This window comes from Pomacea canaliculata, linkage group LG1, assembly GCF_003073045.1.
Source record: "Pomacea canaliculata isolate SZHN2017 linkage group LG1, ASM307304v1, whole genome shotgun sequence".
In the NCBI taxonomy this organism is placed as follows: Eukaryota; Metazoa; Mollusca; class Gastropoda; order Architaenioglossa; family Ampullariidae; genus Pomacea; species Pomacea canaliculata.
Window position 1 is genome coordinate 9,111,194 of NC_037590.1, and position 17,536 is coordinate 9,128,729.

The following is a 17,536-nucleotide window of genomic DNA, read 5'->3' on the forward strand; positions in this document are numbered from 1 at the left end:
TGTTAGCCAGGTATAAGCAACATTTCAATCAGGACCGCAAAATCTCTTTCAACACAATGTTTGTTTAATGAACATGATAAGTGCAAGATATTTATTTGCGCGTAGTGGTGGTGGTGGTGGTGGCGGCGGCGGCGTCAGCGTAGCGACACCTAATTCATTTTCTACTATATACCTGAATCGTAAATTCAGTCCCCTCAATCAATTTTCACAAGTCGATGGACACGGTCAAAAGTAATAATACAAATTTCCCGCACGCTTGCAGTTTACAACGCGCGCACCGGCGTCACATCAACAACTCAGCGCGCGCCATCGTTCGCTTTGATCGACTTCGTGTTGAACGTCACTCCATTTTTCAATCGATCACTTAGGAGAGAAACGCGTAAGCATTTCTGGGAGTTCCTTCTACGGAAACGATGAAACCGAAAGTTACCTGCGACAGGAGCAGGCAGGTCACGCGGCCTTACAGTCACAATGGACGAGCATTGGCACGTGTGTGACTGGACCTCCGAGGAAATGAAAACGATTCTATCGTCGTTCAAGAAAAACTGTACCTTTGAAGACTTTAACACACAGGTAAGTCGATTTGGCAGACATGGTATGACACCGATACGAAAATATCTTGTAAAGCTACACAGCAATCTTTTGTTTCAAACTGTGCTGGATTACAATGTCGTTAAGCGCTTTTGCACACGCACAACAGACGTGCATACTTTAGCTAGGAAAGATATGGAAGACGTGGACAGTTCTTGGCAACTTGGTGAACTTTCGGAACTTTACCTTGTATAATATTTTTAAGATACATTCATTGCTGAAGAGCTATCGACGACATGGGATACTTCTATTAAAATATTTATTGACAATTTTTAATTTCTCAGTTAACGCCAAAACTTATATTTGTGTTCTTCTTTCTTTCTTTAACCAAGACCTACTAGTTCAACAAATACTTTCCCTTTTTTTTTTATTAGCTGTGATGGGGCTTTTTGGGCTGGGGTACATGTGTTCTTCTTCTTCTTTTAATTATTGTTGTTGTTGTTGTTGTTGTTGTTGTTGTTGATAGTAGTAGTAAAATGAATATTACTTTGACTGTATTGGGAAATGTTCATTGGTAAGCAAATATCGGCAAGTCATCAAACAGTGCCGGAGATGGACTTACAGTTGTACCTCTGTATCCGCGGGTAATAAGTTTGAACACCAAGCACTTAACATGACAGTTAATTTGATTGGCTGCTAGAAGCAGGTGGGGAAAGTTCTGCTGGGAAAGCGCGAATGCTGGAACAAAGGTGAATGAGTCAAATATTGCCTTTGGGCTGCTGGATTTTTTCCATTTACAGAACATTCTCACTTAGCACGAGTTTTCTTAAATTTTTCTTCTTTGAATCGGGCTGCGGTAAACTGTGGACAGTAACGAACACAGGGGCACGACTGTACTGAGCAGGTGTGGTTTTTTTCTACATCCCCGGTCTTTCTTTTGCTGTGTGGGGAGATGTAAATATGGGACAGTTTGTGGGAGTGTAAGTTTAATTTTTGTGCACAAGAATGCTTTTCTTTAAAAGGCGTGGATTTTGAGGCACAAAAATATGACACGATGCCCACAACATAGCCTGCTGTCTCCAAAAATATATTTGTCAATGTGATATCAGGCCTGTAAACAGGTGGGGTATCTCTCTATAAATTGTCGTTTATTCCAGGTAGTGTGACATCAGCTGTTGATGAAGTGATTTTAAGAAACGAGTTTCAGTTTCGTTTCACGGCGATGCTGACGCTTTGTTAGTGTGTTGTGAAAAGTAATGATGATGTTCCAAGAACCGACAGACCACAAACTGGAAGTATGTTGCTGTCAATGTATAGTGAAACCTGCTTGTGTCTGTCGTTTTATACTCTTTTATATGCTATTCGGTTTCAGGCAAGGCAAGAGATAGGAAAATAATGCCAAGGTGGAGAACCCTCTCCTTGATTTCCCCTTTTCGTCTCAATTGCATAAATGTATAAATAAAACTCGAACTCGACACTCTCTCTCGAAACCCTATAGCTAAGATATAGTGTTGAGCTGTCATTCACAAGTAAATCTGACGCGCAAGTTTAAGGAAAATGGAGTATTATATTAGTGAAGCTGAAATGTATGTGTGTGGTCGACAGGTTGACTTGTCGAGGGCATAAAGCAGTCGTAAACAGGTATAGGTATGACTAAGTGCACATGGACACCAAAATAGGCGTAGACGAAGGGACCAGACAAAAATGATCACTCCCACAGATTGCTGTGATCTGTAAGTCTGTGTGACCACTCCCCTCCATTTAGGCAAAAGGACATCGCTCTCAAGCGACAAGTGCAGAAACATAGGAACGAGGCGCAAGCAAAGAAAACAGAGCTCTAGAGAGTTCAAACTAATGTTTTCTAGAGCAAAATCAGTGTAGAACATTTCCTTTATATTACCGTCATGCAGAGTCAGGAGAAGTGCTTGTTACTTATTACAAAATGTCTGACCATTAAGAACGATCATCTGTAATGTTTGAAGAGAAGCAGTAGTGAAGGAAGATGCTCGGCCTTCGGGGAAAGGGAGCAAATTCCATGTTGACCTTAAACAACGTTCACACTCGCACATTACGAAACAAAGAAATGAGGGAATGCGTGTGAGCAGGCATGCACACACATACACACGTGTACATGGTATCTTATGTGAGGGGTTTGCTTCCCCTGGTTCCTACCCACTGAGAAGTTGTGCACATGCAGTACACATGCCCTTAAAAGGCCAAAATATTACATAAATAACATTTTCAATCTGTATATACAAACCCTTTATAATCCCCAGAATGGCAAGACTTCGGGTCAGCCGGAAGCGCATCGCCATCACGCCAGCTACATGAACTACGTCGTGCGATTGCGCCTCCAGACGGCGCCACCGCTGGGTTTCATCGTCAAAATGGCGACTCCCTTGATGCAGGTATGCAACTCTCGGCGCCGCTAGTTTTCGGGTGGATGATCCGGCCTGTCACCAAAGTACAATTGTGTTTAAGCCAACTCTCTACACTCATGAACACCCACAGTTCAACACCCTTTTGTTTACATGTTTATTTCGCCTCGTTTCAAATGATCCTTTGTTCATCCTCTCTTGTTTTTCCATATTCACACTGTTGTAGTTTCCATTGTTCCAACAACCCTTTATTTACATGTTTGTTTATCCCAGTGATTAAAAAACATTCACTCACATAACTGTTCTGCACAGTGTTCAAACAACTGTTTTTAGTAGTATCTCCTAAATTTAAGCTGCTGTTGTTCATGCTTGTTTTTTTAAGTGTTCAAACAAGCTTTTGTTTACATTGATGTTTTTCATGGTGTTCAAACAACCCTCTGATTATATGCTTTTCTCACCAAGTGATCAGACGACATTTTGTTCACACGATGGTTTTGCGCAGTGTTCACACAACCCTTTGCCAGCGGCTGTGGAGAGAGGAGCGATCGAGTACAAGGCCTACAAATTTTTCGAAAAGCTTGTCCGAGGCTGTGTTCCCTCTCCTGTATTCTACGACGGACAAACACGCTGCTGTGAGCACTTTGCTTTTCTTCATCATTGGCTGTTGTTGCTGTCCAAAACATTCAGAAATTTGTCCTTGCTACAAGTGTCAATTTAATTTCTCATAGAAGAAAGATGTCAGTCCACTTTCTTCAATATAATGTAACTTAATCCATCCATTAAAAAAACCCAGTCGTTTATAGATGATGATGATTGATGATGATGATGTCCAGTGTGCACTCGCGAGCTGATTGACCACCGACCCCTGGTGAATGTGGTGTTACAAGGCGGCTTCAGCCAACTCGGTGCCCAGTCCCTGGGTGCATGCCTGGCTAATATCCACTCCTCCACTCACATCCTCAACATCGGAGACGAGGGGCTGTGGGATCTTGAACAGCAATTTCCGTCAGTAGCAGGTTTTATATTGCATGTTTTGACAATAAGAACAAACTTTTTTTTCACTTTTCTGACGCATGTTACATATTAATATCGTGCACATTAATATCTGGCAAATATTACATATTAATGGCTGATATATAATGCTTATCTTTACCTGACACAGGTTGTGTTATTTACCTGTGACGCAGTCTACTTGTTTGTGCATATCACTCGAAGCTGTTGTGCACTCATGCACTCGTGCACTGACTTGCAGGACTTTCCAGTCTATGATAGACATTATTCGCCTATTCCACTACGAGAGACCGTTCGATCCCAGTGACCCAGGGAAAGCGTGTGACCCTGCTGTAACATCACTGCTCACCTGCGTTTACCAAGATAGCACGGTCTTGGAGGCGGTCCAGCAGGTGAAACGATCATTCATCAAGGACAAAGAGTGCCTCATTCACGGCGACCTTCACATCGACTCCGTCGTCTCTCAGGGTGACGACTTCAAGGTTGGTATACTGAAACTGCGATAACAACTTGTACATACTGTATAATTCCCACGTTTGCTTTTTAAAGTCACGGGAGTCATTCTTACCTGTTGACAGCTTCTTTGTCAGTGACAGTGCAGAATTAAAACATGTCACTCATAACTGTTTGTATGGTTATAGCAGTGATAGTGCAATGGGCATAGCCCTATATAAAAATATATTAATATTATGCGACCTCCCATTTCATACGATTTGGTCGGGTCGCTTTAGGCCAGACTTTAGCACAAAGTGAAGCATGTTGCTTTCCTCACAATCGGCATGCTGGGGCCAGCCGCACGAGTCGTCGTTTGGCGTTAACTGCTTGGTTAATAGGAAGCAGTATGTTAACCAATGGATATTTTTTTATGAGTGTTTTAGTAACTGATTCGCCTTAACTATGCAACCACTTACTGTACTCCTAGCTCCTGGTCTGCTTCTCGCGTCCTACCCCTATTCCTCCCACTCACTCATGCGTCTCTTCGGTTGCAAGCTGGTGGACGCGGAGTTTGCACGTGTCGGTCCGTGCGCGTACGACGCTGGTTTGCTGCTTGCCACCCTGCTACTCGCCTTCTATCGTCTCCTGCACGACCACGACCGTCGGGTATGTGATCTTCTGCTAGCATCTGCCTTGAACGTGACTTATAGCGCGCTCTGCTCACACATGAAGAAGATTTAAACGAGATCGAGGTCTCTTAGAGGGGTGTGCATGCAACGACAACAACAGCAGCAGCGTCGTTGTTTACAACAACAACAAAAAAAAAAAGGAAGAAAATCTGAAGTGCGTGCTTCTTCCTTCTCCTCCTTTTCTTTTTTTTCTTATTCTTTATTTCTTTTTCTTCCTTTCATCTTCTTTTTTTCTTGTTTATACTTCAGTAGATGTTACAAGTGTTGACAAGGTGTACCACTAAGGATCAGTAGATGTTACAAGTGTTGACAAGGTGTAGCTCTTAGGGTCAGTACTCAGTAGAGGTTACAAGTGTTAGTTCTCTATTGTGTACTATGGATGATGCGAGCGTTTCTTATCTCGTGATGGTCATTGTTTCAGGAAGTGTTCTCTAGTTCCGGCGAGCAGACAGGGAAGTGCGAGCTTCCGGGCTCAGTACAGCAAAGGTCGCTAAACTCACACGCCTTTTCCAGCGTACACCTCGCACATTGTGTTCTTAATATGTGTGAGGCAGTGTGTAAGTTTGACATCGTACACAGAAGAAAAACAAAAAGCTTAAGACACAGTGAAAGTGTGAAGGATGGTGCTTGTAGCAGGGTTTATGTGTTTGTGTGCGTGCGCGGAGAGAAAGAGATTGAGAGTAGGAAGCAGAGATAGTTTATAAACGTCTACGGCCATTACCAATAAGGAGTAATAACAAAAAGTTTGTATAACACATATATGCATAGTCATGGCTCTCGATATACAGGTTCTTTGGGCGCATAAACAGTTACCAGTGATTTATACCATACTTGCCTACACGTGTGCGTACGTGCGTTTAACGGGTACCACAGTAGAAGTCAGAAGATGTGTGTGTGCGTACGTGCGTGAATGAAAGAGAACTGAAGAGGCATGAGTGAACAGATGGACTGTACAAACCCCATTAAAATAAGAATTAAGTATATATATAATCCTGTTATCTTTAACTCGTTCTGTCTTTGTCCTCAGTGGGAGAGTATCTATCGATAATGACCAAAAACCTCAAGCAGGACACACGTTTCTCAGAAAAACTCCTGCAGGACATTTTGGCGTTTACAGGAATCGAGATGCTTGGAAAGTCAGTATGCTTCACATAAATTTGTTTCCACCTCCTCAAATAATTAGTCTTTGCTGCTCTATTCTTTTTTTTTGGGGGAGTGCGAGGGGAATAGGGTGTTATGGAGAGTTGTAGTAAAGTGTGCGTTAGGCGCCTAGTGTTTACTATATTTTTAAAAAGTAATTTGTTTCACTCTGTTCACTTGATCCCATGATAAATGCAATAGAAGACTATCACCCCTCTAATGCGCGGACTTAGTGTCACATCATGTAGTGTTTGTATCAATTGCTACAAGACAAGGGGACGGTCGGTGAGTTTTTTGTGCAGACAAACCAGTGCATGGACAGATGTGTGGATAAATGGGTGGGTTGACTGAATGAATGGATAGATAGATGTATTTTTTTCGTCTATCACTGGAGGTACTACAGTGAGTAATTCTTCACTCCTCTGCGAATTCGCAAATGTGACAGCTGTGGTTGTAAGTGGAGACCATGGTTTCATTGTAACTCACTAGAGATCACCCCTCGAAAAAAAAATTTTTTTTTAAACCTCTGATACAGCATCATCGGACCTCCCCACTTTGCCTTCATGGACGGCCATGCACAAGCCCAGGTGGCGGCTGTGACCTCTGCCATGACACTCCTGAAACGTCGTCATTGCCTCAAGTCTGCTGCCGCCGTCGTCGAGCTGCTACAACCCTCTGATGCCTGGACACTGAACGGTTGTTGAATACAGGGATTGTGATCAGTGACGAGAACAAGTGTTTGTAATTTATAAATAAAGACATGTCTTTGTGTAGTGCGGGTGTATGGATAATAGCAATGAGTTTACAGAAAACAAATATTAAAAAAGAGACAAAAATAAACGCTTTTTACGGACCAGCCTGAATGGTTTGCATGGTTGGTTTTGTTTGTTTTTTTTTTTGTTTTGTTTTTTTGCAGATATCGGTAGATATAAGCGATATAAACCTAACCTGTAAATTTCATCTTCCAAATCCTATCCATTAATTAATTTTAACAGTATTAACAGAAAATTCCCATTATAAATATTGTCATTGAGGATATTGGAGGGCGGGCACATGGATAACGCACTAAACAACGAATTGAACATTCTCTCTCGGTGCCTGTGTGTGTGTGTGTGATTAAAGTTTCATTTTCTTCTTTCTTTGGCGAGTTACAGTAAAGTTTCCCTCTCAAATGTAATTTGCCGTAAATTTCGAACTATCAGCCGCAACTTTTTTCCCAGCTTTATACCCTGCGGCTTAAACAGAAATGCCGTTTGTTTGCGGATTTTTCTTTCCGATTAATTTGTCGATGAGTTCCATGTTCACGTTGTTACAGTGTTAACTGTTCACATTTTAAAAATAAAAGCCGCATACAATTGAAGCACACACCCTGATCATGCTTGAAACGAGACGACATACCTACGATGCAGTTTTCAAGTTGTATATGTATCTGCGGCTTATAAACTAGTCCGGCTTATTTGTGAAAAAAAAGGAGAGCTTTTTTTAAAATTTAGTTGGTGCAGCTTGTATACAGGTGCGCATAATAGACCGACATTTACGCAGACCTGGCAATCAGTTCACTACCGAACAAACTATTCACCTTTCTTTGAGCAGCTCGGGACGTTGTCAATGCGACTTTCCTGCCACGAGACATGTTGCGCAATCACATCATGAACGGTAACTCCACCAACTTGTATCACACAACCATGATAACTCTGTGACCACTTCACCGTTAAGGATTGAGTGTAACCTCTATATTAACCCGTACTTCCAGGTGCCGATTCCACAGCTAGATAAATATCGGCAGGACGCTGCGCCACTGGGGAATCGAACCGCGCACAACTTCCGGTTCGGACGCTGATGCTGACATCACTAGGGTGGCTCTGTGTCTGTGTGTGTGTGGTTTGGGAGGTGGGTGGGGCATTTTTAGTGCTCGACAGCTTTCTTGAACAATGCATTTTTCTCATGACCTTATGTAGTTCCTCTCCACCTCCTGCTCTGACCTGTGGACGAGCGTTATCGTTGACGCAAACACGAGAAGCGGGCTACCATTGGAGAAGTGGGCAATCGTCGTGGTCTGTAGCAATCGAGGTGGTGGTAATAAAGTTCGAGGGTCGCACAACTGGCAAGGTATGTACACGCAGCTCAAAACATGGCTTCTGAACAAGAGTGGCATCTAACGGAGGAATGGATCCAGAAAGCACTGCAGGACTGTTTAAATTCAGATGATGCAAATGAAGAATTAAAGGTTGTATTTACAGTAACAATTTTAGTTGCCCTGTTAGACCAGTTTGGTCAGTCAGGATAGTTTAGAGTTGGGCGATTCATTCTTACTTATGTGTTAGATTAGCAGATGCTAACCACAACGTGCAGACAAACATCTATTTTGTTCTTTTTCTATTCGCAATAATTTCATATTTTGTCTTCATCTGCAGCCCTATGAGACTACCAGAACATTTGTTCTCAGTTGTTTAGGTTTAATTTACAATACAATTTTTTACAACTTTATAGGACTATAATAAAACAGATCACACAGTTTTAACTAAACAATCTGGATATGGCTTTATCTTAATCTTGATAATAATAGCAGTTCACAGATCATGTTGTGCAACTCCCAAACAACATTTAAATATCACTTTTCAGACTTGTCTTTTGTGGTCTGTGACTTGTCAAAATATTTCTTAAGGTGTACCACAACTGAAAATGTATTCCATTACTCCTCAGCAATGCATTTACTATAGTTACCTTCTTTTTTATTAGTTTGTTCAGGTGAAAGGGGGAGTGTGCATAGAAGATATTGGAGATGGTAATCTGAATGATGTTGTGCGTGTTTCATCAAAGTCTGATCCAGCAAAGAGCATAATTCTGAAACATGCCATGCCATTTATCAAGGTACTTGAGACTGTGAGAGGGCCTGTGTGAGAGAGTGTGTGCTTGTGTGTGTATAAAAAAGTTGTGTATTTGCTATTGATTCCAGTATATTGTTATAACTAATTATAAAGATTACAAAATCTTTATGTGCACAAATATAATTTTGTTTAGGAATAAACAGAAATAATGAAGAATGATTTGATGAAGTCTTCAGCTATATGAGTATCACTTAGTTCTTTAATATTGTAAAATACTTTCTTCAGTCTTATAAATACCAGATGGAATGGTGATAAAGTTATGTATATTTATTGAAAAGCACAACTGATAATGACTCATTAAAAAACTATTGCAGCATAGGTATCATTAAGCTGTTTACATGCAGGTAGGGAACAACAATTCCTGTTTATTGAGCACAGCCAATAAGTCACCTGAAAGATTGCACTCTTACACCTGTGACATACTGCTTGCTACATATAGAACCTTGTTGATATGGCATGGCTTGTGCAGGTCCTGGGACCTCGCTATCCACTGGCAACTGAACGGGGTGAGATTGAGTACCGAGCTTCTTCCAAATTCTATGCCATTTGTCCAGGCAGTGTTCCAAGGCCCCTTTGTTACAGTAAAGCCCATAAAATCTGTAAGTATGTAGTTTAAATTAGAGAATGGTTGTGTAATTTTGAAACATCATTGTCTTTCAAGAATCATGTTAACTCAGCATGTCTTCAAGTCCATTTTCCTTGAACTGTCGCAGTAGACATCAATGCTGCTTCTACGAAGCAGCTTGTGTATGTCGGCATATATATATATTATCCAGGCTGTATTATTTTAACTTTGTTGGTCTCTCTGACTACCTGCTTAGAGAGCTCAAAACAATGCTGCTCGCATTCTGCAAACGGAAGGTTGATCATGTCATACCATTTCTGAGCTATCTACACTTGCATCATATTCAAGACCATCACTTGTTGTCTTTCCTGGCCTCAGCATTTGGAATACTCTGCCTCTGTCTCTTAGGGTTAGGTTTCTTAATACAGTGGGAATACTTTCTGGTCTGGATTTAAAACTTTTCTGTTTTGAACTGTATTCAGCTTACCCTGGCTGCTCTTTTCTCCATCATACACCTTTCTCAACATTCTTTCAAATTCCTGGCATTGTTCACTATGCATGTGTATATGTAAGTTAGCCTAATTGTTTGTTTAATATTGTGCATTTAATGCATATTTTAAATAACATATCACTTTTTCCATTTTGTATTTATGTAATCCAGCTTAAGGTATCAGTAACTAAGCCAGCAGGAAATGGTCTAAACAGATACCCCAGAATTCCTCATTTCCAGCATTCCCATTTAAAATATCTATTTTCCGCAGCATTAGCAACATTTGCAGTTGGTTAGTTTTTAACCTATTGTTGGAAATTTGATATGGCCTTGCTGTCAAATACCCTTGCTTAACTGGTAGACTTTGAAAGTACTTATAAACCCAGCCTTGTGACATCCCCATCATGTGTTTGGGATGGTGACATCTGTCACATATGCTAAAACCCTAGGCAAACCAATTTAAAACTGCATTGTTACAATGGTTCCAGTTGTTGTCTGGCAAATGGTTAAGTCCTCACTCTGTACTGCTAGTTGAGTTTTTCATGCTTTTTCATTCAAGTACTAACAAGAGTGGTTTTGGTTTTTTTATATACGACCCTAGTTTTGTAGTCAGGTGTCTAAATCCATAGCAGCCATGGAAAATCCACAGCAGTAGGCATCTGGTCTATTAAAAAATGCATGATGCCATAACATATTGCATGTGAATAATGAGTCTTTGGTGAGATGAAATTCTTAGTCATTTTTAGCACAAGATACAGAGGCTTACAGTCAGTTTGCCTTACCAGTTATTATTTAGTGATGTTTTGCTGGTAGTAGAAGCAAAGTGGTACTATTTTGGTTAAATTAGTTTTGTGATAGTTGAATTTCAACACTCAATGAATAAAGAAGCACCTGTCTTGCAATATTTTGGGCATGTTTCACCAGTTTGCATGGAAGATCTGCAGGGGTACCAGGTGTACAAGCAATGGCTGATGGCTGGAAATACTGATTTGGATGTAGCCAAGAAACTTGCTCGAGATATTGCCATAATTCACCAGAACACCCATGTTGGTGTCATTGGACAGCAAGCAATCAAGAACATGAATGAGGAATTCCAGTAATTGTTTTTTTTTTTAACTATGATAATGTAATCATTTCAACTACATTCTTTATGTATAATTCCATAAGTGCCAGGAATAAAAAGCAACTCAGGTATAAAAATCTCTTATTTATTCTTATCTATAAATAATGCTGACCTTTAATTATTTCTTGTTCATTAGATTTTGCATCATTTTTCTTTTATTTGTTAAGGTTTCTTTTAAAAAATAGTGAGATTTGTGACAAAATATCTCGTAACTAAATTTTTTCTCATATTTTCATCATATTTCAAATCATGCAAACTTCATTCTAGATCCGTCTCATCTCTTTATTAAATTTTTTGCTTTTTCGCTATTCACACTCTAGAAATCCTCATCTTGTGAAACTGACTGACACTTACATCTTCACTGATCCCTTTTCACGCACGGGTGAGAGTAACCGATGGTCATCACTGCTCAACTCACACATTGAAAGTGTGTATGGCGATGAGGAGTTGCTGAGCATTGTAAAAAAATTTCAGAAGCTTTTTCATGAAAAGAAGGAGGCTCTTATTCATGGAGACCTACACACAGGATCCGCCATGGTCAGAGATAAAGATATAAGAGTGAGTTACATCAGATTTTTCTTAACATCTATGTGAAAGGTGTTGAATGTATTTGGATATGAACATGAATACAAGACCTACAAAACTTTGGACACACTACATAGTGATTCAGTAAGTCTTCATTTTATAAATGAACATAGTCCTTCAATGCAAATGGTTTTGCAGATGATTGACTTGGAATTTATCATGGTTGGGCCATGTGCCATGGATCTTGGACTGTTGATGGCACACTACATCTTCTGCCACCTCTATCACCTGATGAACACAGATGAAGATGAGACATATCGACATCCACTAGCTTATAAGATTCTTGACCTTGCCTATGCCACAGGTAACTTAGACTTCTTTATTATGTGCTAGAGATATTATATGCTTATAATATAATAAATGGCAACTAAATTAATATTACCAACTATGATAAATTGTGGACTTTAGAGGGTAGACAACCTTACAGTAGCCCACTTCAAGTATGTTGTGTGAATAGTCAGTGCATTCTGGCTCTTAATATTAATGCTAGAACTGTTTATATTGGTGAATCATTAGCAAAATGAAGAAAGTGAGAAGTGAATGTAAGAATGAATAACCAAATAAATGAGAGAATCAAACCACATTATTTTTCTAATGCAAATCAATGGCAGATGTTTAACTCTTTACAGTTTGCTTGAACATAAATAGTTGAAAACTACATCTATTTGGCAAGTTACCCTGAACTGTAAGGATCTAATGAGAATTGCGGTTCTTAGTGTACATTGACCTAAAGACATTTGGGATTAGGTGTCATAACATTTTCTAGTAGGAGATTTAAAAGAAATCTCCTAACTTCTGTATTAAATTTATTTTTTCATTTTCAACTTATATTTCAAAGAGACTCAAAAGGAGTTTCTTTATATTGCTTTATTCCTAAAGTTGATGAGTATCTTGCTCACATGACATCAAGCATCGGCGAAAGAGAAAACTACACCAGTCAGCTGATGTCGGAGACTGCAGGTTTTGCTGGATGTGAGATTATTCGAAGGTGCGCTGTCAGTTTTGTATAAATTAGTTTTAGAGTAGCCTTATGATGATTGCTTAAATGTATGCTGGTAAGAAGCATTTCTTGTGATATTTGACTGAACATTAAAGTTTATGTGTAAGTTGCCTGTACTGTCATAAACATACATTTCTAGGAGTTGGATGTAACCAGCACAGCCAATAAAAGATTTTTATATTTGACTTGTTGCCTGGAACTAATTAAGGGCTTTCTGTGTGTCAGGTTGCTGGGTGCAGGAAGAACCATAGAAATGGACAGCTTAGAAAGTGCGCAACCTGATGCTTTGGCAGCTGGCATTCGTCTTTTAAAAGCTCATTCCCGCATCCACAGTGTTTTTCAGCTCATGAATGTAGCTCTTATGTTAACTTTTTGACCCATAGAAGTCTTACAAAATGGAAGAACTTTTTCCATGTCTATGTACGTGTATTTTATCTGAAATTAAAGGTCTGTCTTATCAGTTGCAAATGTTTGTAATATTTTATTCCACTTACTTCTTGTTGTTTTCTTGTTATCGGTTTATCAAAGTTTTTTAAGATGTATTTTTTAATCAACACATTTTTACAAATAAATTGTCTTTCTGTCTAATGAGATGGTTAATTCTACAATGAAATTATGTAGAACAAACCAGATGTCCTAAGGGAGGCAATAGAAAACCTCCTCTCCTCCCTCAACAACTTGTGCAGGTCAAGGAACTGAAAAGAAATTATTGTAATGTAAAGCTGTAAAATCATAGGAGGCTGTTCCATTCACTGAAAGAGAAGGCATTGCTGCATATGATGGCAGAGAATAAGGTCTGCACAAACTTGCTACAAACATTATGTACATCCAGATTTAACATTTTATTCCTAAAATAACAAGCTACGACAAGACAATTATGCCAGTAAACTGATGTTCATAGCTGATGATGACTTTTGCCTTTGATGCTATATGCTTACCTGCCATTGCTGGTACAAGTGTGTTTGAGTATTCATGAGTTTTATGATTTTATTATTTTTATATCTATTTATGGTTGACTCATTTGGAAATGATATACCCATACACCATTCACTGTTCCAATCAAAAACCAAAACAAAACTTTAAGTACATATTTTCTATTTGACAATGCTAGTTAAGAAGGTAGGGCAAATAAAGGTCTATAGGAGTAGAGTGCCCACAATGGATGACAATGTAAACAATACTGTACCTGCCTTTCACATTCCCTGATAAAGCAGGTGCCCTGGTGGGTGGGGTGGGCAAAGTGAGTTTTTTGGTTACAGAAAAGTGAAACTTCCAAATCTACTGTTCTGTATTCCAGTTCCTCAGTTGTCATCCATCATGCAACTAATTTTCCCAAATATAAACAGTAATAGTCAAAAAATAAAGTTAATGGAAGACATTTTCATTAAGGTATAGGTTAACATCAAAAGCAGGCATATCCAAGAGGAAGCCACTCTATTTGAGGGTATGATGCTTAAACAAAAGCACATCATTACCTTAGTAATTTTAATCTATTTCTGGATGCTTGTCTATGCATCCACACATACATATATATTTTTGAGAATGTATATTTCTACATTCATGTGCAATCATTTAAACAATATACAAGCAAATGTTAGCAAATCTTGAGATTAACTTCTTAACACATTGCACAGATAAATCCAAGTCTTTAAAATGTTCGTTAAAAGTTAACAAGCAAATTGTATATACATGTATAGTCGTGGTTGACTGGTTACTAAACAACTTGGAAGCTACCTTCACCTTGATCAAAATGGTGGACTAAGAAAAAAGTTACGGCAGACGATAATGAAACCATTTGCATTGGAGCCGTCTCCTTTCATAAATTACCAACATGGTGACCCCTTGAATTTTCTAGAAGACTTATCGATACTTTATGACTACTCATATAACCCACTAAAAGACCGTTACTTAATATTTTCAGTAGGTTCAAGACAAAACAAGACAGTTTTTGTAAATAGAAGAACAAACAAAAACACAATAATATCCATCATCAATACAAAAAGCCATAGTGTCTTAAAATGCCTTTCTTTCAAGATACATAGTAATAAAGTGTAGTTAATGCTATGTCACAAAGTTATCTTAAGTCAGATGCTGCCTTTCATCCTGTGCGGCTAGAATGCTCTCTGACCTCTTGTTCATTCCACTGGTTAGAGATTTTTCTCCTATTTTTTCACTCATGCTCACCTTGTCATATTGCAGTGCTCCATTGTTATTGTTGCTTAAAGCTACGTTTTATTCTCCTTGGCATTACTCAGGCTAGGACCTGCATGTAAAAGTGCTTAACCTCCACACATCAGGTGGAAAACCCGACCTCAGATGCAACATAAATCCCAAGAACTGCTTGGGGCTAACCATTTTTCAGGGCATAGCATTGGAAAACTTGAGTTCCGCTTACAGGGTCGGGGTCCAGGGGCCGACGTACCCCTGGTGGGGTGTAGGGGCAAAACCCCTACTGGGGGGTCAGCTGAAAGATTTTCAGTTTTTGAAGCATTAATTTCACCCTTTTCCTGCAACGTTTTGCAAATATTTTCATTCACAATAACATTAACAAGACACACACACATGTATACCAAACATAAATCCATTGGGACCAATGAAACACACACACACAAATTATACTTATATAATTATTTACTTGGCTGTCAATAAAACTAGCAGGAATTGTCACAATATCAGCTTGCGTTGGTTTTTTTTTCTATGCACTGTCAAAACTAAAGAATGAAGACAGCTTTGTTTGCTTCTTTGGTTGTCTGCGACAACTGTCACAATGTTCAACTACTTGGTCAGCGTTTTGAATATCCTCCCCAGCACCTTCTGGCTGCTGACAACATTCACTCCTTGGTTAGCATCTTCATTATCCTTGACACTTTACTAGGCTGTCAATAAAACTAGCAGGAATTGTCACAAATATCAGTTTGCATTGTTTTCTTTTCTATGCACAGTCAAATCTAAGAATGAAGACAGCTTTGCTTGCTTCTTTGGTTTGTCTGCGACAACTGCCACATCAACTAATTGGTCAGATATATCCTCCCCAGCATCCTCCTGGCTGTTGACAACATTATCCTTGACAGCATCTGCTTTCTGGCCGTTGACAACCCTTTCTTGGTCAGGATTGTCATTCTGGCTGTTTGTTTTCTGCTTCTTGCTAGATTTTCTTTCGAGCACTGCTTCATCCAGTATTTTCCTTTTTTCTTTTGCTTTAGACGGCAGTTTCTGATCAGGTTCCAAGCCCATTTCATGGCAAAGTTTGTTCCTGGTTTCCTGGTTTGTGGCTTTTCTTTCTTCATTGTCAATCCAAGCATTCCTCATGTTCTCAACTAGCTGCTTGCTCACAGGTTCTTTGATGGGGTCTGCCTTAGCAAAGTACTCCACTGCTGTTTTCTTGGCTGTAGCCAGTCTTGACTTCACAGTCTGCATGGCCATGTATGTGTCAACATCCATGTTGGTCTTTTCCTTGGACAGGATCTTTCCCATCTCGCTGAAGGTGGATTCCACAATTGGGCCATGGAAGCAACTGAGCAAGGCTTTTGCTGCTGCACACAGGAGAGGAAACCTGTCCAAAGTTGCAACTAAGAGTTAAAGTCTATTCAAACTTACAATCTAAATTACTTACCAGGCAGATGATTGTTCTCTGATCGGCAGATTATTTTCTCCTTGTGAGAAGATGTGTCACAATGGACTTTGATGGCAGTGAACCCTTTATTCCGTAGGCTACTTCTTTCTGCATACATCACAATATGCCTTGCCCACTGCTGCGAGTTTTTTAATGCAATGATCGTAGCACAAGATCATAATCTTGGTCTGTTTTCCTTTCTTCCCCTCCTTTCCGACACGGTAACACTGTATTCTTTTTCAAGCCATTCCCAATTCCACGAATAACGGGAACCCTTATCGCTGAATAGCTCACCGCGCCGTACGATGTCAGATCTTGCCATCGTCGAACGTACCACAAGCTTTTTTCTTTGTACTCGCAAATGCCGCGCAGCGTAAGAACTGACTAAAGCCAACACGTGTGGCGCGCAAAGGAAGTAACACAAAATGCAAGAATCGGAGACCGTTTGGGAACCGGAGACCGTTTGAGTACAAAATGTGCTACTGACGAGGCGAGCGCGATCGGCGTACGCTACTTCGAAATCGGCGTAAGTCAGAAGTCAAGTCGGCGTAAATGCGCCGAACGGCGTACAATGCTATGCCCTGCATTTTTACACAAGAATTCCAATCCACCACCAACTCTTGGGAGTAATACCTACGAGGATAAGATTTAAAAAAAAAAATGTTTATGGCACTCTGGCTGGTATCATCTATTGCTGGCAGCATCTTCACAAGAAAATTGAATGTTAGGACTGGCTTTTAAAATGTCTGTGGCACTTGTACATTTCATGTTCATCAGTTTTAGGCATCGTTGCACCTACACTAAATTGTAGTTGTGAGATAATTTGAAGTGATTTATGCTACACCAGTGTCAATATTTGCCCATAGTATATACTAATAAATTTATGTTAATGATTTCTAGACCAAGCGCAAGCACAGCACATTAAAAAATATATATTCCTGACAACCCAAGAGTGTTTTGCTACGGAAGGATATCTTTCTGCAGTAAGACCCTCATTTTCAAAATCAAAGTGAAGCCAGTCCTACTGTATGGTTCTGAAACCTGGAGAGTGACAAACACCATCAACAACAAGCTCCAGACCTTTGCCA

At 39.7% G+C, this 17,536-nt stretch overlaps 2 protein-coding genes across 4 annotated transcripts; both read left to right on the plus strand.

Moving 5' to 3' along the window:
• The first annotated feature begins 159 nt into the window (after window positions 1-159).
• On the plus strand, window positions 160-7,020 carry LOC112562875 (methylthioribose kinase-like). Of its 2 annotated transcripts, XM_025236456.1 has the most exons (9): window positions 204-573; window positions 2,808-2,939; window positions 3,412-3,541; window positions 3,743-3,914; window positions 4,162-4,402; window positions 4,911-5,021; window positions 5,466-5,601; window positions 6,072-6,180; window positions 6,720-7,020. In XM_025236456.1, exons 1-9 carry the CDS (start codon window positions 472-474, stop codon window positions 6,886-6,888), a joined length of 1,302 nt encoding a protein of 433 aa, XP_025092241.1. In that variant the 5' UTR covers window positions 204-471; the 3' UTR covers window positions 6,889-7,020. The 2 variants fall into 2 exon arrangements, with proteins under 2 accessions (XP_025092249.1, XP_025092241.1); XM_025236464.1 differs by lacking the exon at window positions 4,911-5,021 and having other exon boundaries at window positions 160-573.
• Window positions 7,021-7,868: 848 nt separating this feature from the next.
• LOC112562862 (methylthioribose kinase-like) lies at window positions 7,869-13,740 on the plus strand. 2 transcript variants are annotated; one of them, XM_025236435.1, is made up of 8 exons: window positions 7,869-8,293; window positions 8,924-9,055; window positions 9,542-9,671; window positions 11,052-11,223; window positions 11,571-11,808; window positions 11,974-12,139; window positions 12,715-12,823; window positions 13,061-13,740. In XM_025236435.1, the coding sequence occupies exons 1-8, from the start codon at window positions 8,024-8,026 to the stop codon at window positions 13,209-13,211; spliced, it is 1,368 nt and encodes a 455-aa protein (XP_025092220.1). In that variant the 5' UTR covers window positions 7,869-8,023; the 3' UTR covers window positions 13,212-13,740. The 2 variants fall into 2 exon arrangements, with proteins under 2 accessions (XP_025092220.1, XP_025092228.1); XM_025236443.1 differs by having other exon boundaries at window positions 7,873-8,411.
• Window positions 13,741-17,536: the final 3,796 nt, after the last annotated feature.